At 40.8% G+C, this 25646-nt stretch overlaps 1 protein-coding gene across 3 annotated transcripts; it reads right to left on the minus strand.

The window, feature by feature from the left end:
• Positions 1-3628: 3628 nt before the first annotated feature.
• Positions 3629-20395, minus strand: LOC124147790. Of its 3 annotated transcripts, none has more exons than XM_046518550.2 (9): positions 20163-20395; positions 18869-18927; positions 17205-17274; positions 16492-16553; positions 11299-11524; positions 9358-9402; positions 7759-7803; positions 6520-6603; positions 3629-5259 (listed from the first exon to the last, which is right to left on the minus strand). In XM_046518550.2, exons 1-9 carry the CDS (start codon positions 20167-20169, stop codon positions 4559-4561), a joined length of 1299 nt encoding a protein of 432 aa, XP_046374506.2. In that variant the 5' UTR covers positions 20170-20395; the 3' UTR covers positions 3629-4558. The 3 variants fall into 3 exon arrangements, with proteins under 3 accessions (XP_046374506.2, XP_048246749.1, XP_046374507.2); XM_048390792.1 differs by lacking the exon at positions 20163-20395 and adding an exon at positions 19420-19590; XM_046518551.2 differs by lacking the exon at positions 17205-17274.
• Positions 20396-25646: the final 5251 nt, after the last annotated feature.

A 25646-nucleotide genomic window follows, 5' to 3' on the forward strand; every position in this document is an offset into this window, starting at 1 on the left:
GAAAAGGCGCACGTTTTTATCCATGCGTAAGATAAAAGCATAATTACAGATCGAATTTATTATGTTTTCTCACAGATGACGGTTTTATCCTTACGTGGTTAATGTTTAAAAAGGTTAGAAACTGTTAATTATACTTTTTGTGCAATTCTAAGAAGAAGGTGTTTGATTCACCTATATGATTCAATTGGTTGAACAATAGGTACAAGAAATATTTCTGTTGATTATTTGGTTGAATAATAGATAAAAAAGAATTATTTCCTTTTGAACTAAAACGCGCCCTATCTCTCAGTCAACGTGTGCTCATAATTCCACTTGTGCGTCATCAACATGCCCAAAACAACATTGCGGTATCTACGTGCATGTATTACACTGTATCCAGTCTACGTTCACGTATAACGCCGCATTGTATCAAGGAACCTGTATAACTCTTTCATCTTAACGTCTTTCGTCTCACCTACACAACAACTACAGGAAATAATTATCTTTCCTAAACCATGCCGCATCTTGCTACATGCATCGTTTATGTAGCGACAACTGGTTCCTTTGAATAAGATAGGCATGTCAACATAATCAGGTTTGTGTGTTTTGAAGATTGATAATACCATTGTCAGCCTGGAAGGTGTGTTGATTGTTCGGGGAAAAGTATAAACACCGTTGGAGCATTTTTTATACCATTTTATTTTCACTTCAAAACAGCCGTCGCTGTGGGCGAGGTATAATCAATAACGCTTGGGTCTTTATAACAATTCAATGACATTAACAGAAATAACACAACAACAAGAAAAGAAATAACACAAAAACTCAACAAAAAGAGTACAATGCACGAAGAAGCAGATCGCGGGTGATCACCAATTAGCATGTCGAAATGATGCTGTGAAATGAAGAATACAACAAAATGGTTTGTGGGTTTACAATTAATTATATTAGAATATTTGTATTTTCAGCGTAATTAAATTCGATTCCTCATTTGAACCTAACCATTAGTCGATCTGAAAGTGTGTTTCACGCTGCTTTAAGCTGTACTCATGTGATCAAGTACTACCACGGCGGAACCCGTGAACATCCGGGGTAGAATAGGTCTTTAGCAACCCATACTTGCCGTAAAAGGCGACCATGCTTGTCGTAAAAGGTGACTAACGGGATCGGGTGGTCAAGCTAGCTGATTTGGTTGATACATGTCATCGATCCCAATTGCGTGGATCGATGCTCATGAAGTCAATCACTGGATTGTCTGGTCCAGACTCGATTATTTACAGACCGCCGTCATATAGCTGGAATATTGCTGAGTGCGGCGTTAAACAACAAACAAACAAACAAACGGCGGAGGACACCAAAAAGAAACCCGGATCTACGCTGAACGCTGTAACCACCCGACTACTCTCTGAGAGATGTATGTAACCAGTGCATAGTAATAAAAGTCAATATCAAACTTTAACGCTAGAGAACAACCAGTCTTGATTATCCGCCTGAACAGATTCTATTGAGCGTAAAAGGTAAAATTGCGTTGAAAATTAAAAAAATATTATATGAATGGATCACTGAAAATCAGTACTGACACCAGGTGTTCCTATATATTATTTATGTTGCTCTTAGACTATCGATTGCCCGCGGTTATCGTGTAACCTGAATATCGGTTTGTCTACAAACGGGCACCCGACAAGTAAGCATGAGATCTCTCCCTCCATTCCTGGACGGTGTGATTGAGCTAAGTCAAGTTCAAGTCAATTTGAAGACGAGGCACGGTTGGCCAAAACGCGTAACGCGTTGTAATTCACTGTGCATTCTATGATCGTGGGTTCGAGTCCCAGATTCGCCCTGATTATAACCCTTGGCTTGTCAGCGTCATGCCCGTTCGTAGTTTTCAGCAAAGTGGTAAACGTCTGAGACCTGCATCAGTACGGATTTCCTCTCACATCAAGCTGACACGCGGTGATATAACCAGAATACTGTTATAAAACGGCGATAAACCCAACTCACTCAAATCGTGGATGGTGGCAGAACATTTTTATAACAACTGTATAGTGACCTCGACCTTCACTGACGACAGTGTAGTGACCTCGAATTTCAGTAAGAATTTACCAATGTAAGTGAAGGTTCTCCACTTTATTTATTACTTCTATTTATGTTTTTGGTTTTTGGTTTGTTCCTTGAGATAGATCATGACATGAATCCTCTTGAGCCAGAAACGTTCCTACGTACCACTCAGTAATAGATGACAGTTCTGTATAACCAAAGCAAAATACATTGAATATTATAAATAAATATGTATGGCCTTATATTCTTGGGGATTGGTTCACGGATCCAGCGACCTTAAAACTCGAAATATCAGAAGAAAATCAAATCAGAATGACAAGGTTTGTTTGAACTGACGACGATAAAGATCGCTTTGACAATAAAAATGCCAGTGATTGCCGCGGTACGTTCTTTTAAACCAACCAAAGTTTTTATATATTTTTTACCAGTGTCTGGCCCAAATCAAACTTTAAAGATGATTACCAAAATACTGCACAACCCATTTTGTAGACATACTGAGCAAATCTTCCACAATGAAAATCCTTGAACCAAAAAACAAGAACCTAGCCTAGGGGTGGAACAATTCACCGAACGAACGTTCACCGAGTATCGTGATATCATCTGTCGATGCCACACGAAACAGGTATATGCATTTCATCATATAATGGGTAGGTTTCTCGGCAGGATAAAGCCTACGGATAAAAACGATATCCGTTGGGGTCATATGCGGATAGATATGCAAATATCAAAGGTCAAGTAGGGACTACTTTCAGTGTTTATAAACAAAAATGGCGTCGCCCTCGTCATTCGGCAATCGAGTCAGAATTAACCATCGGGAATCTTGATAAACTACAGGGATAATTGCTATCAGTGTCAAAAGAACAGTCTAATATACTTAAAATCAGTGTCTAACTGTGACGTCGCTAAGGCATTTTATAAGTTTTGGCAACTTTGGAGACATAAATTTCGAAACAATTTTGCGAGGGCACTAGGCCTAGCCAAGCGGGATCAGTAGCCATATCTGTGCTTGTAGACCTCTGCGGCTTGAAACCTTTTCCACAAATTAAAATAGTTGGATTTTGCCGAAATATGTTTAAATTGTTACCTTGTTTCGTTTTGTCGCTGTGTGTACATCTGACTACACTTCTTAACGTTATGACAGGACAGAGCGACTGTCAACAACGTCTGACCGTGGCCGTGACGTCCCATACACTAGGGTTAGGATAGCTACCCTTTGACAAAGGGCAGTTACTCTAGCGGACAGACCGATGGATTGCCGCGAGATGCAAGTAAAATCAATTGTTGTTTTGCGTATATGTTGCTTCGCCACTGTATAAGAAACAGATTTCAGTTGGAACTATATTGGCTACTGTCACTGTCCGACTGACACATCACTTACCTTGTGACGTAATACTAGTAAATATTAATGCGCGCATTGCAGGAAAACTCGCAATGTTTACGCAATGTTTGTGAGAGAGGGAAAGCGATTTTCAAGTACAGAATTATAGAATGACATTATATGATAAAGAGGTTATCAAGCTTGTGTATTATGGGATGGTAAATATCCTGTATTAGGAATAAACACTATGTATTTAGCTCTCCAAGGCTCGCTAAATACAATGTTTATTCCTAATGCAGGATATTTCCCATCCCCCAACACACTCGCGTGATAACCTCTATATATGTTCACACATTGATAAAAGCTAAACACATCTTACGATACTTCCATATTAAGTACCCATACTTTAAATCGTTGTCTGTGGTGATTTTCGGACGAAACATGTTTGTGTTTGTTTACAAAGTGACATTCTCTATTTGCCAAACAGAATCCGAAATCAATTATCGTCACTGGTCTCCATGGCAATAGTAATTTGACCACCCTCCCAATATAATCCTCTGCTTCTTTGCATCATGAAATGACCCTGCACCTGCGACCATCTGGAGGAACATGCGATGATCTTATACCAACTGTCCGGTATGCATCGGTGGCATCTTACACATTTATCAAAATGAGATCAATTTAAAAAGAAATTGGACGGAAGTTCGGGATGTAGAAAAATAAAGAAGGGATGGTGAATAACATATTTCAGGTGAAAAATATTCCCTGTCGGGCAAAAGAAAGTTTACACCCATGTTTGAGGGCTAAATATGAAACAAACAAGTTATTGGACGATGATGTATTTGAAACAGGTATCATAGTTGTGTTTTGAACCTTATGTTTCGTCGACTGTTTTCAAGTTACGTTTTTGATTGCTTTAATTCTTTTTGGGTCAAATGAATGGTTTCTTTTGCCTGGCAGTTCAGCTAACGTAAAATTTGTTTAAATGTTGTTGATTTTTTCTGGAATACTACATACAGGGGATTTCAAGCCACTCCCATCAGTTAATACAAATCTACCAAATATGATTCGGTTGGTCGTCTATTCATCCCCCTCTGATAACTGAGTCTTCTGTCATGGCTTGTGTCAGTTTCCATGTGTCGTATCACGAATTTACGATCGAGATATGTACCTGTCGCGACGAAACGTATCGTCACAGTCCTAAAATCAGCACTCGGATTCATCAACGGATGATTGGGCGAGTGCATTACAAATCAGTTCCTGTTTTTGCTGAGTCATGACGACGTTATTTCCGCTGGTGAGTTTCACCTTCACAGACAGTTCATCTGAGAAAGGATGAACACTAAACATACGATATACCGTTTGTTTGAATACAACATCAGTCTTATGCAGAACAACGTATCTATCCAGGTCAAAGAAGGCAATTCTGCCTCTGTGAACGTCCAGGGCAATGCCGAAGCTAAGGGTCGCACTGGTTCCGGGAGATCGAGGCATAATGTTATTGAAGGTCACAAGGTTCCCTCTAATCCATATCTGAGTACAAATCACCCGCTTACAATCTGCCACCCGTATGCACCACACACCCGCCTGGCGGTAAAGAGACATATTGTCCATCGACTCCTCTTCCGCCACGCCAATCTCCAGACACGTCTTCCATTTCCACAACTTATCCAAGTCTTTTACATCTACCAGGGCCTCGGCCTCCCAGTATTGGGCTGGGGAAAGGGGCGTGGCAGTAGTCGTGGGCAGGGGGATGCCAGGTGTTGAACATGTCCCAAAACATTTCTGAAACCTCTGTAGTCCTTGCTGGCCATGGTCAGTGGGTGGACAGTTCTTCAGCTGACCGTCATCAGTGACATGACAGCACTCGGTGTTGACCCTACTCGTGTCCAGCTCTTGGTGGGGACCTGGAAACAGATACAGCCCCGTGAGTCCGCAACCTCTAAAAAGGAACCTGTTTCCAATACGAACATACACAAGTGCAAAAGTGAGCGTGGCTCACTAATACCCCCGACCCGTCTAGTGTGTCAGTAGTTTCAAATTAAATAGCTAGGATAGGGTTAGGGTTTGAAACGTCATAAAAAATGGACAATTAATTAAAAAATTATAAAAATAATATATCATAAATAATTCCTCGTTCCTGGCGTGTTAAAGAAAAAACCTGGAATCATGACAGAACAATATTTACTTCTTTCAGGGTGAACGTTTTTAATTTCAGAAGTGATCACTCACAGTCGAAAGGTTTGAATGAATACAAACAGCTAGACTTTTCCAAATTTAAGAGAGGGTCCGCGACCAAAGATGAATGTTTATCATGTGTGCGTACTGTCAGTATTTAGATAGCCTAAGAAAATCAACTTGGGTCAAAGTCTTGGTCATATTCATTGATTGGAAAAAGCTTCCTGGTAACCTGTAAAAACCGCCTTTCAGTTTAGCCATACCTTTGCATTTAGTGTTATAAGCCTAATAAATGCAAGTGTTGGATTCGATTAGGTGATCGTAGTACAAGCAGCCACACATATGCATTACGTCGCTATATGTGTGCTATAATCTTGAACGCGACGTTAAACCCCATTTATCATCCAAAACTGGCTCCCACAGGAGATATCGCTTGGATTAGATCAAGCAATATCTACACTGTAGATATCGCTGCAATGAAATTACATCACAATGATTTGCAGACCATTGTGACGTCACTGGTTATCATGACGTCACAATCAAATGACATTAATGGCTCTGCTACTGAAGCTGTTATCAGTACTTTGTACACTGAAGACACTGCTAATCACTGTCTACAAATTGAAAAAGTTGGAAGAATAATGTTGCAAGATAAATAAAATCTCACCCGAGTGTCTTTTGATATCAAATATATCAACACTCGTTGATAAAAGTGGCAAAAATCCTCGGTAAGCCTCGGAATTTTTCCACTTTTATCAATTCGTGTTGATATATTTGATATCAAAAGACACTCGGGTGAGATTCTCTATTTCACCTTACCAGCAGCACTACGAACGTCTTGTGGATCCTGTATTTCAACATATGTTCAGGGACTAAGGAACTAAACTGTGCAAAACGTGCCACAACACCTTCATCCACTGGGACCCTAGTCATGCCAACCCCACACATCCAGCATCATCCCTCATCCCCCATCCACCGGTAACACTTACACGTGATAGAGATGCGCGACAGCCCCTGGACATCAGACAGAACGTACACCGGACCCGCTTCCGCCACCCGCTCCGGATACACACCTGCAACATCAGCACTGAACATCCAAACAAACATCGACTCAGAGCTCCAGAAAAGTTTTTGGTGTTGTGGGTATTTTACCCATGCATTTTAAAATCATTGGGTATCAGTAATTCTATCTGGGTATTCAAATTTCTGTACCACTAGTTTTAACACATGTTGGTATTTAAGTTAAATATTTAAAAACACTATTCATCTAGTCCCTGCAAACTGGTGTCGTGTGGGTTCGAGAGCTTTATAGGACTCAAAAATACCACGTTACTTCCACAAGAAAGTGTGATGGCAAATGATCATGATGTAACGTCATCGTGGAGTTCGTCAAGGTTGACGGAATGCCCGTTTATAATTTCAAAATAAGTTGCTGATTTGCTAATCGAATACCCAGGGTTATACTTCACAATATTTTGATGATACGCACACGTTTTATTTTTGTAGCGTATCTGTAATATTCGTTGCGTATTTGATACGCTTGGGTTATATTTTACTGCGTATTTCTGCATTTCTGATGCGTATTTTACGCAGACACGCAGCTTATCTGGAGCTCTGTAATCGACCGTATCTCTGGTTTGGCTTGTTTGTTGTTTTACGCCACACTCAGCAATATTTCAGCTATGTCACAGCGGTTTATATATATTTATATACTGGATTGCCTGGTCCAGACTCAATTATTTACAGACCGCCGTCATATAACTGGAATATTGCGGAGGGTAGTGTTTAAACAACAAACAATCAAACAAACAAACCATATACTTACGCTTTGTTTAAGGAGTAATTTTCAAATAACTTGGAACAGAACCGTCCGGAAGTCGCGAGTTTAAAACTTTTGCTCGTGACACTAAACATTCAGATTCGAACCTAATTCCAAGCCCCTTTCTTGTGGAGTATGTTCAAAATAGGCGTAAAATCTTTCTTACACCCTTCAACGCATCAGCAACCCATGCTTGCCCTAAAAGGTGACTATGCTTCTCGTAAGAGGCGACAAACGGGATCGGGTGGTCATCGTATCCCAATCGATGCTCATGATGTTAATCACTGGATTGTCTGGTCCACACTCGATTATTTACAGACCGCCGTCATATAGCTTAAATATTGCTGAGAGTGGCGTTAAACAAGAGATAACTGTAGGAGGTGTTGGTGTAACCTTCGCATAGCCTTACCTGGAGTCTGAGATTCTTTATCCTTCAGCACGGCAACATCTACAACTAGAGACGTGTACTACATGAAGCAGCAATACAGTTTAACCTCGCTAATCCGGACACCCCAGCTTTCGGACGCTTTTTGTGTATAAGATTCGAATGTTTTCCCAAATTCATATTACAATTTACACATTACTCTACTGTGATTGGTCAGAGGTTTCAAATCACAATATAACAACATGTGATTAACCAGCTGATTTGACGGTCGCAACACCGCGGAAACTAATATTTAACGAAAGGTTCTTCCTTGTAAATAAGTGTCAGTATTTTAACAATTATATGTACACTTTTAGCTTACAATATAAAGATTTACTGTTATTACAAAATTGAAAGTATATGTTGCAATACATTTTGGGCATTTTAGGTACAACAAAAAGCTTTTGCTATATTCGACTGTGATGTCATATAGTTTGCGTCACAATGAGCGATATGACGTCATAATAGTAACGCGCGGTGTAGGACTAAACCTTACAAGGAGTGCTTAATTGTCTTTAAGGGTACCCACTTTATGTTGGCTTACTAAGTACCTGTAACATATGCGAGTGAAGTATAATAATGTACAAATGTGTGAGCATATTCTAAGCTATATTCCGAAAAACCACTGAACTCAACCAATGTCCCTTCACTCAATATCTTCCCCCACACCAAAGAGTTCGCGTATTAATTTGCCAGCTGGTTAACTTCGGCACACCAGCTTATAAGATTAGGTGATTATTCAGTAAGTCTGCAAAGTTAGGTGAGTTGTGTAATCCTTTCTTAAGCTGATTAAGAAAATAATACAAGCGACAAAACCTTGTCCATATTCATTAGAAATCTCTGCTAAAAGCAGATTCGATTGCACGATTCCGACTACTCCATGAGCACGTTTTTTTATGAATCACCATCAAACAATGATGATACCTGGTGTTCGCGAAAAGGTGAGCGTATCCTTCCCCACCGATGTGCCCATCACAAACACATGCAAGGGCAAGTCAATTGTTCAGCTGAACAATCACTGGAACACACGGTACATGTCAAAATAGGGAATTGCATCGGGCATCATTTTTAGCACTGATGCGGCAAATTTGTAAATGTTATTCACATGTCTACCATAAAACCTTTTGAAAGCTTTAGTGAGGCTTGGCTTTAGAGGTAACCCTTGTTTCAATGGGGATGTTTTTACAAATGACTGGCCTGACTCAAACGGATTTCAGGAAACTCATTATTAAATGTACATGTATTCATGTATGATTTGATTTTGACTAAGTAGAATAGCTTCCCTGATTAAAACGCTCAAATCGTCCTTTACAAATGTTGGCGTTACAACCAGGGTAGACTGATCAGTGTTTTCAATGTAGAGCTAGGTTACTTGTATATTTTAAGGGCGCTAAATTAAACATTTGAAACCTCACTCTACGCGTTCAAGTCAAAATTCCAACCTGGCTTAATCTACGGGTAACCTGGCACTACATTGTAAACGCATTACGTCTGTCTCCTAACCATGGTTCATGCAGTGGTAGGTGTAACATTTGTGATACGGTGGTAAATGTATTGTACAGTGCGCTTTTGCTGGTGCTGTACCTGCACTCGATGTCTGTGTCTCTGCATCCGTCTTCACTACAGCATCTGAAAGCAACATCGTCATTATTGATCGACGGTATTCACTAATGCAACAATAGCTGGAAAGATGAAGACTGAAATACGCACCCGGGCAAAAGAAAGCATGCCCCAAGTTCGATGGTCGCTAAAAATGAAACAAACAAGAAATGTTTATTCGATAGTGATGTATTTGAGACGGATATCATAGTTGTGTTTTGGACCGTATGTTGCCGTGTTTTCAGCTTGTAATGTTTTGATAACGTTTGTTATAAAAAAAAATTCAAAGTCAATTTTCAAGTTCCCATTTTCTTTTGCCTTCCTCCGAAGGTGATAAACTTCTTTTGATTTTTTTTTTTAAATTTCCTCACACATTAAGCTAACGAGATATTATAATTTCAACTTAAATGCTGTTCAAAGAGGCGTTCAGTATTCTCACAATGCACAGACACACAAAACACCATCATGTTAAATCACATAGCATAAGTCGTCCTGTGAGAGATATAGTGTCGTGCTCAAGAAGACTGATATGGTGAGATTTTATGGCTGCATCTTTCGAAACGGTGAGAAATTTATGTACAGCTCGTCCCGGCAAGGAAACATTGGTCGACTGATTTTAATTCAATTATATCGCTAACTCATTGAGGCAACATTATGAGATATGAAGAACGTTCATGTATATACTTTGATTATTTGATAATGTTGACATGGTAATGCCGTAATATAATAGGATAATAATTACTTAACCTTTGATAGTGATCATCAGATGTCAGATGTCATCCTATTTAAATATACACTTGACATATTATATTACGGTAAAGAGGTTCCTTTTTAAAAGTGGAGAGCATATCAACATGACTACAGAACTGCGAGGTGTTTTCCACCATTATTTGAAATCTAAAAATTGAAATAAAGAGACAAATCCACAATGTTATAAATTAAAACATATAAATATATCAACAATTTTAAACCATATGTGCGAATATATATGAATATGCGCCGTTATACTATCAAAGAATTTGACAGCGTGTTTTCCACTACTATTTCAAATTGTTAAAAATGAAGTAAAGAGACAATTCCACGCTGAATAGAAATACACAAATCCTCTGCATAAGAACATTTTCGGGACCCATGTGTAACCTCTCTGTCGTCTTTTGACGTCATAGAGGAAAATCAGTTTTCGTCATTTACGGCAGGCTATTTTTTTGTATTGAATGTATTACGTTATACATAAGCATATAAATCCAATTTGATATAAATTTGTGGCTTTCAGATATAAGGCAGCATTTTGTGTGCTCACAGTTTCTGTAAAACAGCTAAATTAAAACAATCGTCGCACAGTATATCGATGTACGATAAAAGCGGCGAAATTTGCTGTTTCTCAACGCAGAATAAATTCTCGGACAACACTTAGCAGTGTCTTTTTTTCAAACCGATTTAATATTTGCAGTTAAATTTACACCATCGGATAGGAAATTTAATTTTCTACATCTCTGCATAAGTTTATAGCCGGAGGTAGATCCAGTGCTGCGTGAGTGCAATTCACGCACAACCTTAACTTTTCAGATCTTAGGAAAATGTGCGTCAGAAAAAAAGAAAACTCGGCATCCAGAGGGTTAAGATTGGCGTTCAGCAACCCATACATGTCGTAAGAGGCAACTAACGGGATCGGGTGGTCATGATCGCGGAATTGCTTAATGCATATGATCAAATCCCAATTGCCTGGATCATGATATCAATCACTGGATTGTCTCGTCCAGACTTGATTATTCACAGATCGCCGTCAAATAGCTAGAATATTGCTGTGTGTGGCGTCAAACAGCAAACAAACAAACAAACAAAGCATTTTTTCGGATTTGTAAAATATGTTCAATCTGTCCACGTCTACAGTAGTTATCCGGACAATCATAGTATCAGTGTCGTCACCTTTCGTTCTACTTCGCCTTGTCGGTAGTTTCATCTTTTTCTTGATGTTGCTCAGCACGGTCGAGATCTGTTTACGTTTCTCTGACCTCCCCAGTCTGCTGAGGTTCATCCTACTGGACAGGGACCTCCAGTTCCTCCTCATGCTGTAGGCAAAGCTGTTGCCGTTACCCTGCGGTTCGTCCGTCAACGACACCGAGTCCAACATCTGGGTCAGCTCTTCTTCTTTCTAGTTGAGAAAAAGGGTGAAATGCATTTCAACAAGGCATTGACAAACTGTACATGTGTCGTTGGTAACATGGTTTCAAGTGGGGATTTTCTACAGGGGCACTGGTTACATGACGCTGACATACCAAGGGTCATAATCAGAACCAAAAATGGTATCGGACCTACGATCAGTGACTCCTGGACCCGTGAAGATCCGGGGTAGAATAAGTCTTCAGCACCCACACTTGTCGTTAAACCCGACCATGTTTGTCGTAAGAGGCGACTAACGTGATCGGGTGGTCAGGCTCGCTGGCTTGGTTAAAGCATGTCATCGTATCCCAATTGCGTTGATCGATGCTCATGATGTCAATCACTGGATTGTCTGGTCCAGACTCGATTATTTACAGACGGCCGTCACAAACAGTGGCTTCTGGCAAGGCCTAGCGACGCATCAAGATATTCGGCGCAATAGATCATTGAGTAGCCCCTGCTTGCATGAAGAGTGAGTGATTGAGTTGGGTTTAACGCCGCTTTTAACAGTATTCCAGTTATATCACGGCATGTCAGCTTAATGTGGGAGGAAAGCCCAAAGTGATGCAGGTCTCAGACGTTTACCACTTCGGTGAAACCCACGAGCACGGGTATGGTGCTGACAAACCTAGAAACATAATTGGGGGGAACCGGTATTCGAACCCACAATCATAGGTTTCTGGCGTGCCCAAGGGACGCAACTCTGCACAGCGAATCGCGGCGCCTTTGACGACTGGGCCACCCGTGCCCTCGCTCGCATGAAGAAAAGAGATTTACGACAGACCACCTTATCACGGATACATCAGTATGTCCTGGACCAGAAAACCAGTGGACCAGACGAGTCGAACCACAATTGAATGATGATAGTAGATCTAGGTGACCACCCATCCATGAGCTATTTAGATATCCTCATTATGTTTTGGGACATCCTACTGTTATGTTATTACAGCACGGGGACTACGCTGTTGCTGAGCCACCTACTCCATGAGGTCAGCGATGGGAAAGTGCAAGAGGAGAGACAATTTACAAGAGTCGCAATACAAACTGAGAGGTATTGCATTTCTAAATATGAATTTTATGTATGATTTTCATGACAAGAGAGGGAGTGAAGTGTCGCGGAATAAATAGCAGGAGCATCATCTGTCTTGTCATTTGAGGACGGGCAATTTGCTAAAAATGATTTCACTTCATCATGCAACATGGCTGACCGTTTAAACACCTGGCTAATCGAATGCACACGTTTATCACAGTAAACGTGAGTAACTTATTTCATACTAAAACTACAATATGACCTGATCTAACCCACCCTCGCTATATCATACTCAAACTGCAATATGACCTGATCTAACCCGCCCTCGCTATATCATACTCAAACTGCAATATGACCTGATCTAACCCGCCCTCGCTATATCATACTAAAACTGCAATATGACCTGATCTAACCCGCCCTCGCTATATCATACTAAAACTGCAATTTGACCTGACCTAACCCGCCCTCGCTATATCATACTCAAACTGCAATATGACCTGATCTTACCCGCCCTCGCTATATCATACTAAAACTACAATATGACCTGATCTAACCCGCCCTCGCTATATCATACTAAAACTACTACATGACCTGATCTTACCCGCCCTCGCTATATCATACTAAAACTACTACATGACCTGATCTAACCCGCCCTCGCTATATCATACTATTACCACAATATAACCTGATCTAACTCGCCCTCGCTATATCATACTAAAACTACTACATGACCTGATCTAACCCGCCCTCGCTATATCATACTATTACCACAATATAACCTGATCTAACTCGCCCTCGCTATATCATACTAAAACTACTACATGACCTGATCTAACCCGCCCTCGCTATATCATACTAAAACTACTACATGACCTGATCTAACCCGCCCTCGCTATATCATACTATTACCACAATATAACCTGATCTAACTCGCCCTCGCTATATCATACTAAAACTACTACATGACCTGATCTAACCCGCCCTCGCTATATCATACTAAAACTACTACATGACCTGATCTAACCCGCCCTCGCTATATCATACTAAAACTACTACATGACCTGATCTAACCCGCCCTCGCTATATCATACTATTACCACAATATAACCTGATCTAACTCGCCCTCGCTATATCATACTAAAACTACTACATGACCTGATCTAACCCGCCCTCGCTATATCATACTATTACCACAATATAACCTGATCTAACTCGCCCTCGCTATATCATACTAAAACTACTACATGACCTGATCTAACCCGCCCTCGCTATATCATACTATTACCACAATATAACCTGATCTAACTCGCCCTCGCTATATCATACTAAAACTACTACATGACCTGATCTAACCCGCCCTCGCTATATCATACTATTACCACAATATAACCTGATCTAACTCGCCCTCGCTATATCATACTATTACCACAATATGACCTGATCTAACTCGCCCTCGCTATATCATACTATTACCACAAAATAACCTGATCTAACCCGCCCTCGCTATATCATACTGAAACTACAATGTGACCTGATCTTACCCGCCCTCGCTATATCATACTAAAACTACAATATGATCTGATCTAACCCGCCCTCGCTATATCATACTATTACCACAATATGACCTGATCTTACCCGCCCTCGCTATATCATACTAAAACTACAACATGACCTGATCTAACCCGCCCTCGCTATATCATACTATTACCACAATATGACCTGATCTAACTCGCCCTCGCTATATCATACTATTACCACAAAATAACCTGATCTAACCCGCCCTCGCTATATCATACTGAAACTACAATATGACCTGATCTTACCCGCCCTCGCTATATCATACTAAAACTGCAATATGACCTGATCTTACCCGCCCTCGCTATATCATACTAAAACTACAATATGATCTGATCTAACCCGCCCTCGCTATATCATATTATTGCCACAATATAACCTGATCTAACCAACCCCCGCTATATCATACTATCAGTACAGTATAACCTGATCTAACCCACCCTCGCTATATCATACTATCAGTACAATATAACCTGATCTAACCCACCCTCGCTATATCATACTATTGCCACACTATAACCTGATCTAACCCGCCCTCGCTATATCATACTATCAGTACAATATAACCTGATCTAACCCACCCTCGCTATATCATACTATCAGTACAATATAACATGATCTAACCCACCTTCACTATATCATACTATTGCCACAATATAACCTGATCTAACCCACCCTCACTATATCATACTATCAGTACAATATAACCTGATCTAACCCACCCTCGCTATATCATTCTATTGCCACAATATAACCTGATCTAACCCACCCTCGCTATATCATACTATTGCCACAATATAACCTGATCTAACCCATCCTCGCTATATCATACTATCAGTACAATATAACCTGATCTAACCCACCCTCGCGATATCATACTATCAGTACAATATAACATGATCTAACCCACCCTCACTATATCATACTATCAGTACAATATAACCTGATCTAACCCACCCTCACTATATCATACTAAAACTACAATATAACCTGATCTAACCCACCCTCACTATATCAAACTATCAGTACAATATAACCTGATCTAACCCACCCTCACTATATCATACTATCAGTACAATATAACCTGATCTAACCCACCCTCGCTATATCATACTATCAGTACAATATAACCTGATCTAACCCACTCTCACTATATCATACTATTGCCACAATATAACCTGATCTAACCCACCCTCGCTATATCATACTATCAGTACAATATAACCTGATCTAACCCACCCTCGCTATATCATACTATCAGTACAATATAACCTGATCTAACCCACTCTCACTATATCATACTATCAGTACAATATAACCTGATCTAACCCACCCTCACTATATCATACTATCAGTACAATATAACCTGATCTAACCCACCCTCACTATATCATACTATCAGTACAATATAACCTGATCTAACCCACCCTCACTATATCATACTATCAGTACAATATAACCTGATCTAACCCACCCTCACTATATCATACTATCAGTACAATATAACCTGATCTAACCCACCTTCACTATATCATACTATCAGTACAATATAACCTGATCTAACCCACCCTCGCTATATCATACTATCAGTACAATATAACCTGATCTAACCCACCCTCACTATATCATACTATCAGTACAATATAACCTGATCTAACCCACCCTCGCTATATCATACTATCAGTACAATATAACCTGATCTAACCCACCCTCGCTATATCATACTATCAGTACAATATAACCTGATCTAACCCACCCTCGCTATATCATACTATCAGTACAATATAACCTGATCTAACCCACCCTCACTATATCATACTATCAGTACAATATAACCTGATCTAACCCACCCTCGCTATATCATACTATCAGTACAATATAACCTGATCTAACCCACCCTCACTATATCACATGTTCGCGAACATCTGGTATCATCATTAATGATAGTGATGCATAATCACGTGCTCATGATATAGCTGGAATCGTAGTCTTAAGGCTTCTCATGAACGTTGAAAGGGTTTTGTTACTTGGTTTTATTTCAGTGATTCAGAAATTAATTCTCGGTAGGGGGATATAAAAACGGTAATGTGTTGGAAGTTAAAGAAGTTACTCCACTTCCTCCACTGATTTACGGGGCGGTCGGGTAGCCTAGTGGTTAAAGCGTTCGCTCGTCACGCCGAAGACCCGGGTTCGATTCCGACATGGGTGCAAAGTGTGTGAATCCCATTTCTGGTGTACCCCGTCGTGATATTGCTGGAATATTGCTTAAAGTGGCGTAAAACCATACTCACTCACTTACTATTGATTTACGTTTAAAGACACGTTAAAGAATCCACGAGTCTGATCTGATTTACCTGTTGCAGCAGTGAGATGTCCTCTTGCAGCTGTCTGTTCTGAAAGTCCTTTTCCTCCAGTTCTGTGAAGACAAAGGATTTGCTTCCAGATCAAGACCCTTGGTAGATGGAGCTTTTCCATCAGTCCTGAATAGTAGCTCAATGCTATGGAATACAGTAAACTACGATTATAACGAACTCAAGTATAGTTCGCAATAACCGTAGTTCGTTACTGTAATGGGCATATGTCGCGTTCTATTGATCACACGATCCCGCATTCTCGCACTTTTTGAGAATTTAGCTGGTTTCCAAAGATCGAGATGAGATCGCAAGAATGCGAGAATGTCCCTTCCAAAAATATGCCATACAAAACGTCTTGATGACCTTTTGTCCACATCAGAGTATAAGCATTGCCTCAGCTGGTACTATTTGGCAGTCCATGAAATAAGTCAATGGTTCCGCAGTTCGTTAGGATAGTTAGATAACTGCAATAACATTTATGTATTAACAATTAATATGAAACAAAACTGGAACAGTGGATCAATAAAAATAAAAGTAAAAGTATTGAACATGCAAAATACGAACTGGATGAAATCATACTACTCATTTATAAGATTGTGAAACCAATCATACAAGTTGACGATGGTGATTCTCTCAAGGAAATGCATAAATACATAACACGTCATACGTTTATCGAAGAAAGCGTTGCATTTGGTGAGCATTTGTATTCTTACGGTGTTCAAGATTGCGAATCTTTTCATGGAGACTGGCATGTTGTTGAGTTTCGTGAAGGTACTTCAAAACCTGAAGTAGATGAAGAAATACCCAAAAGATGTTAAACCAATTCCTTGAAATCAGATTGTTTTGTTTGTTTGTTTGTTGTTTTACGCCGCGCTAAGCAATATTCCGGCTATATGACGACGGTCTGTAAATAATCGAGTCTGGACCAGACAATCCAGTCATTGATATCATGAACATCGATCCACGCAATTGGGATACGATGACATGCATCAACCAAGTCAGCGAGCCTGACCACCCGATCCCGTTAGTCGCCTCTTACGACAAGCATAGTCGCCTTTTACGGCAAGCATGGGTTGCTGAAGACCTATTCTACCCCTTATCTTCATGGGTCCCTTGAAATCTGAAAAGGTACTGGTCCTTGTGAGACAAGTTAGTTTCTCAAGGACCTTGCAGATAGATCATCAAGACGTTCGCTTCCATCTGATGATCAACAGTAAACAGATTTTGTGTTTAAACTATGGTAATTATTATAAAACAATATATTATATTATGATCATTGTAAACACCAACCTGTGCATCGAGTCAGTGTCCGCGCCTTTTTCTTTTATCAGTAAAGCAAATGACTGTGAAACTGGACATAGAAACACGTCGACCTAAAGTCAAGTCTGGGTAAAATAGATACGTTGAGAACCACTTCATCCGAGTTTCCGTATTCATGTGGATAATTGTACGAGAAGATTTCTTTTAATAATCTGTTTAGAGATGAAGTATCAGACATTTTATGCCCATTGTAAGCAACATTGTTAACCAGTCTCACTCGGCCAAAACAATGGGACCTCATTTGTATTTACGTGTCAAATAACATGTTTTTTATCATCGAATGGTCTGTCAAAGTTCATATTTTTATGAGTGACGCAGCCAAGAGGGGAAATGTCAACTGTTCAGGTCGTGCTATTTGACAAGGCAAGATAAATTATCTACTTATTATATATCTAATCAGTGATATTCATGATCTTACTCTGAAAACACAATATGATTTCTCCATGATAGGACCGCCTCCGTGGTCTAGTGGTAGAGCGTCCACCCGGCCGCGTCATACCAAGGGACGTTTTAAGATGGTACTTGTTGTTACCCTGTCTAGTGCTCGGCATTAAGGGGCTAAAACAAGGACTGGTCGGCTCGGAGTCAGTATGCTGTGTCTATGTGGGGTATTCATGTTAAACTGCGGCATGGTATCTCAGTGAGCTAGCACTATAAATCGGCATCAGTCCGGACTATTACAAGCAGCCACACAAACACACACACGTGCATGCACGTCGCTATATAAGTGCAATAATCTTGGACGCGACGTTAAACCCAATTTCACCTCACCTCACCTCACCTCACCTCACCTCACCTCACCTCTCCATAATAGCACACTGACAATTGTTTCACCCGAGAGCAGTGTCGATGTTTTCAGACCAACGCAGTATTTCATTACTGAATGCAATATAAAGGTGGATCGATGTAACACGTACACATAAATGTACGATGAAAGATCACGAAACGTATTTTTATTTATTTAAGGAGGAGACGTTTTAGCTGCAACACATTTGCCTCGTGTGAAAAAAACAAGGAAATAATCATGTTGCTTAGGCACACTATATGAATAACTTACATCCCGGCATTGCTCCTCGGTGTTGTTTGCCTCTTCATCTTGTTCCCCCTGGGATGAATCTGAAAAGAGTGAGTGAGTGAGTGAGTGAGTGAGTGAGTGAGTGAGTGAGTGAGTGAGTGAGTGAGTGGGTGGGTGGGTGGGTGGGTGAGTGAGTGAGTGAGTGAGTGGGTGGGTGGGTGCGTGGGTGGGTGGGTGGGTGGGTGGGTGAGTGAGTGAGTGAGTGAGTGAGTGAGTGGGTGGGTGGGTGGGTGGGTGATTGGGTGGGTGAGTGAGTGAGTGAGTGAGTGAGAGGTTGAGTGAGTGAGTGAGTGAGTTATTGAGTGAGTGAGCGATCGAGCGAATGAGTGAGTGAGTGAGTGAGTGAGTGAGTGGGTAGGTGGGTGGGTGAGTGAGTGAGTGAGTGGGTGGGTGAGGTGGTTGGTGGGGGATGGGTGTGTGTGTGAGTGAGTGAGTGAGTGAGTGATGGAGTGAGTGAGCGAGAGCGGCATGGTGGTCGAGCTTGCGTGCGAGCAAGTGACACATGTTCCAGTTATTGTGCATGTAGTACTCACATCTGTGGAGGGTCTCTAACCTGTGTCAGATTGTCTACATGTGCCTGGTGGGGTACCAGGTTAAAACACGCTATTGCCCGTCGTTCGCGACGACTATAGAATATCGGAGGACCAGGCAGTGTGACTTGGTTGGTTGCAAGTCACTTTTTCTCGATGGCGAACGTTGCTCAGAATATCAATCATTAATGCCTCTGGTCCAGACTTGACTATCTGCACATCTCCGTCTCCAGGTACGGCGTTAAACAAACAAGGAAACACACTTGCTGTGAGACCCCCGTTTCGTAAGAGCTATTTGAAAGGGTAAACATCGCCAAAAGCTGTGACCTACATTTAATATCGTATCTGCAGGAGCACAAACCGTGCCCCACCGACTTCCTTCATACGTCAGTGGGTGTTACACCAGAAGGAAGCTTTCACATGCAACACAATATCTCTATACAGTGCCCCAACACGCTATCTCAACCATGGGCGACACAAGCTACGGCTGAATGACAGAGAACTCAGGTAACTATTAGTAACTAACCTTCGTCCAAGGTAAACTATGCCACAGGGTGAGGTGCCCTACCCATGTCAACACATTATGTCGATATATGTTATCAAATCTGAGCTGGCAAATAAAGTGTGTTTTCAATAAGTTGAATCATACTTGTTTGGCCTGACATTGACCCATTGCGTCTTTGTCAACATCTGCAGTGTATTCTATACCTGCATCTCCATTACGGGTGCTGTGTGATATTGCTTACCTTCCATATTCAACGATTTTCCGTCCCTGTAGTGTCTTAGTGTAGTACTTCTATACTGAGAGTATCTACGTTACAAGCTCGTCATAGGGGGCACCGGATATTGATGACAGCATACTGGTGACCAACGAGTCGGCTGGGGTACTCATTGACAAAGTTGATCCTAAAATAGAATTTACTGTTACCTCGCGTAGCCCTGAGGTAAGACACGCTTCTGCTACAGCAATGAAGCATACAAGTCACTCGCTGCCGGTGTCATTGTGCGTGTGTGAACAGGCGGTCAACAAGCTGAGACGCTGGCAGTAACAGGGGCCGGTCTCGAAACTCATAACACTGTACACAGTTGATATGGTTCATACGTGTGTGTGGATGTGCGTGTGTTGTGTGATGTATGTGGGTATATGTTGTGTATGTGTGCGTGCGTGCGTGCGTGCGTGCGTTCGTGCGTTCGTGCGTGCGTTCGTGCGTGCGTGCTTGCGTGCGCGCGTGTGTGTGTGAGTGATATGAATGTAAGTATTTAAGGTGTATGTCAGTGTGTATGTCAGTGTGTATGTGGTGTGTGTGTGTGTGCGCGCGCGTGTGTGAGTGTGCGTGTGTGTATATTTGTGCGCGCGCATGCCTGTGTATGTATATGTGTGATATGTGTTTGTGTCTGTGTGCATGTATGTGGCTGTGTGCATGTGCGTGTGTCATTACACAGTATGCATCAGTTGATATGATTCATACGTGTCTGTGGTTTCTGTGTGTGTGTTTGTGTGTGTGTGTGTGTTTGTGTGCGTGCGTGCGTGCGTGCGTGCGTGCGTGTGTGCGTGCGTGCGTGCGTGTGTGTGTGTGTAACTGTGCAGCACTTTGTGAAATGAAACAAACTGACGTATATCAGTTGGGATTCCCCGTGTAGTATGGCTACTCTGTATTTCTGCCTGTGGTGGGTTAAAAGTCTGCGTGAGAAGGAATCGAGGACGAAATGTATGAATATAGATTGGTGTGTATTGACTTCTCTTCCTGAACGTGGAGCGAGTTTCTGCCTGTGGAATATACGTATCAAACGCTTGGATTGTCCCACTAAGTTTGGTATTTGAGTGTCAGCTTGACATTGCTGTAGATCTACAGGTGTTATGCACACTTGAAAAGTAGGACACAAGGCTTACCTTTCCGTCTATTGATACAGGCGGCATATACTTCACCTGGTAGCACGTTATGTCGGGGAATGGGTGGAAACAGGCGGCATATACTTCACTTGTTAATGCGTTATGTCGAGGAACTGTTGGATGCATGATGCATATACTTCACCTGGTAATACGTTATGTCGAGGAACTGTGGATACATGTTGCATATACTTCACCTGGTCATGCGTTATGTCGAGGAAGGGTTGTATACAGTCTGCATATACTTCACCTGATAATGCGTTATATCGAGGAACTGTTGGATGCATGATGCATATACTTTACCTGGTAATGCGTTATGTCGAGGAACTGTGGATACATGTTGCATATACTTCACCTGGTAATGCGTTATGTCGAGGAAGGGATGGATACAGGCGGCATATACTTAACCTGATAATGCGTGATATCGAGGAACTGTTGGATGCATGATGCATATACTTTACCTGGTAATGCGTTATGTCGAGGAACTGTGGATACATGTTGCATATACTTCACCTGGTAATGCGTTATGTCGAGGAAGGGATGGATACAGGCGGCATATACTTAACCTGATAATGCGTTATGTCGAGGAACTGTTGGATACATGCTGCATATACTACACCTTTTAATGCGTTATGTCGAGGAAGAGGTGGATACAGGCTGCATATACTTCACGTGCCAGACGTTATGTCGAGGAACTGTTGGATACATGTTGCATATACTTCACCTGGTAATGGGTTATGTCGAGGAAGGGGTGTATACACTCTGCATATACTTCACCTGTTAATGCGTTATGTCGAGGAATAGGTGGATACAGTCTGCATATACTTCACCTGGTAATGTGACATTTGGCGATCGTGTCAAAACTCGGGTACTCGGGTCGGGTGGGTACAGAGTAGGACCCGGGTACCCACAGGACTAGCCGGACCCGTGGTTAGTCACGTGATTATATTGTTTAATGGCAAAATATATCTAGAACTCTATGGTTACTCTATAAGTGACAAATGTTCACATTTCTTTCCGACTATGCACACATTCCTTCTGACCTTTATAGGTTTGAATAAAGATAAAACTTCAGTCAGCTTCAGTGTATGCATGACCAGATCGCTAAATACAATGTTTATTCCTAATACGGGATATTTACCATCCCCCAAACACACTCGCGTGATAACCTCCATTGACTTTCGTTTTCTTTTATTACTATCATTTATAGTTCCTGGGTGAAAAGTTTAAACGTAAAAATGTTTGGAATTCGTCATATTAAATAAATGGAGAGATTTTTCAAAAAGACGTTTTGCTAAATTTTCTAAGTGAACATTTCAGTCATTTTACATATTTACTTATTTTATACATTGACTGTAACATATATGACATACCGACTCCCTCCCAAGACCTCTCATTTTAAACCTAGGATAGGCATGATACATTAAACTCTGCCATTGTCAGACGGTATGACTAACAGCCCATGTCAACGCTGAAATATGTTTCCTGTTTTTATTCATAGCTCAACCGAAAATGCAACAGATCACAGGTGGATCTCCCCCTGCTTATTGGCGATGACTAATGTTCGATTTCGTGTACAAACTGCTACGTGTTAAGTTGGTTCTTGCACTGCGCACAGAACTGGGGAATTAACCGAGTATCCTGCGGGGCCCAGCCAGAGCTGACAGTGTTTGATGGCGAGTTTTGTACTGACAGTGTTTGATGTCGAGTTTTGTACTGACTGTGTTTGATGGCGAATTTTGTACTGACAGTGTTTGATGGCGAGTTTTGTACTGACTGTGTTTGTTGGTGGGTGTTGTACTGACTGTGTTTCTTTGCGAGTGTGTTTGGCGGATTGTTAAACTGACTGCTTGATGGAATGTTGAACTGACAGTGTTTAATGGCGAGTGTTAAACTGACTGTTTGATGGCGGGTGTTGAACTGACTGACTGATGGAGCGTTATACTGAATGTGCTCGATGGCCGGTGTGGAACTAACTTTGTTTGATGGCGGGTGTTAAACTGACTGCTTGATGGAATGTTGAACTGATTGTGTTTGATGGCGAGTGTTCAATCTTGATTCTCTGTACAGCACAACACTCATCGCATGGCGGGACGGAGCGTGAACCCGGTGCCTAAGCCCCCAAGAATATTCACAGGTAAATATATATTTGGTGAATTGTTATTATCCACGTGGTCCTACCTGAACAAGTAACACAACAAATTGTTTTGAAACCCGTGAATACTGACACATTTTGGAATTTTATTGGCTGATGCGGTTCATGTACTTTGACTTTAAAGTTCTAAAGGGCCGACGGGTAGCCTAGTGGTGAAAGCATTCGCTCGTCACGCCGAAGACCCGGCCCGGGTTCGCTTCCCGACATGGGTACAATGTGTGAATCCCATTTCTGGTGTCACCCGCCGTGATATTGCTGGAATATTGCTAAAAGCGGCGTAAAACCACACTCACCCACTTAAGGTTCTACTTTTAATCCATTATGCATAAGTTTGTTTCCCAAACAAGAATTAATACCTTATATAGGTTTGTTCATTGAAACACATCTGTATACATTCATAAACGTTTCATGTGATACACACGTTTCCTTTGAAAATTAATGTTCAGGTCTAGATGAAGATAAATACAGATTCATTTGGAATCACCTGCTGTCTGATCAGTGGGGAAAATGGCCGAAGAAAGAAAATCATCCAGGCCTTAGAAATTCCATATATACAATATCAGTACAGATGAATCTGACGGTAGATTGTTATTCACTCCCGTTCCCATCCCACCAAATATCACCCCGAGACTCCCATATCAGCCCCGGCCCATGTGGGAACGAGTTCCGAGGGTTGATATGAGGTGTGAAATGAAAACTGCCATATTTCAACCTTTTTATCATATACAATAACATCAAATTGTAAAATGCATCTATTTGCAAGTAAATGTAAAACATGTTCACCTTGTTTGGAGGTCATTGTCACGGGAAAGCCAGCTGAGCAGGCGAGCAGACGACACAACAAAGGGACATAACTCTAATTTCTCATATACTCTGATATTCGCCCATTCAAAATGCATTGACAAGCTCTATGAGCCCAGCAAAGCGTGTAATACGGGTCAGGTTACCACACACCCTGTGATATGACAGTCTCCATGTTGGCGCTATCACACATGCAAAATGACTCATATTATTGATAGGTATATTGCATTGTATTTTATCGAATCGATAGTATTGTATTGTGTGTGATTGTACACAGGAACTCGATGATAGCGTGTATAACATAATATATTCGTATAGAATAAAATCACCCCTCTATATACATACGATGATAGCGTGTATAAACATCATATATTCGTATAGAATAAAATCACCCCTCTATATACATACGATGATAGCGTGTATAACATCATATATTCGTATAGAATAAAATCACCCCTCTATATACATACGATGATAGCGTGTATAACATCATATATTCGTATAGAGAATAAAATCACCCCTCTATATACATACATACGATGATAGCGTGTATAACATCATATATTCGTATAGAATAAAATCAGCCCTCTATATACATACGATGATAGCGTGTATAACATCATATATTCGTATAGAATAAAATCACCCCTCTATATACATACGATGATAGCGTGTATAACATCATATATTCGTATAGAGAATAAAATCACCCCTCTATATACATACGATGATAGCGTGTATAACATCATATATTCGTATAGAATAAAATCACCCCTCTATATACATACGATGATAGCGTGTATAACATCATATATTCGTATAGAGAATAAAATCACCCCTCTATATACATACGATGATAGCGTGTATAACATCATATATTCGTATAGAGAATAAAATCACCCCTCTATATACATACGATGATAGCGTGTATAACATCATATATTCGTATAGAGAATAAAATCAACCCTCTATATACATACGATGATAGCGTGTATAACATCATATATTCGTATAGAATAAAATCTCCCCTCTATATACATACGATGATAGCGTGTATAACATCATATATTCGTATAGAATAAAATCACCCCTCTATATACATACGATGATAGCGTGTATAACATCATATATTCGTATAGAGAATAAAATCAACCCTCTATATACATACGATGATAGCGTGTATAACATCATATATTCGTATAGAATAAAATCACCCCTCTATATACATACGATGATAGCGTGTATAACATCATATATTCGTATAGAATAAAATCACCCCTCTATATACATACATACGATGATAGCGTGTATAACATCATATATTCGTATAGAGAATAAAATCACCCCTCTATATACATACATACGATGATAGCGTGTATAACATCA

Source organism: Haliotis rufescens, unplaced genomic scaffold (genome assembly GCF_023055435.1).
Source record: "Haliotis rufescens isolate VD_foot unplaced genomic scaffold, xgHalRufe1.0.p SCAF_9, whole genome shotgun sequence".
NCBI lineage: Eukaryota > Metazoa > Mollusca > Gastropoda > Lepetellida > Haliotidae > Haliotis > Haliotis rufescens.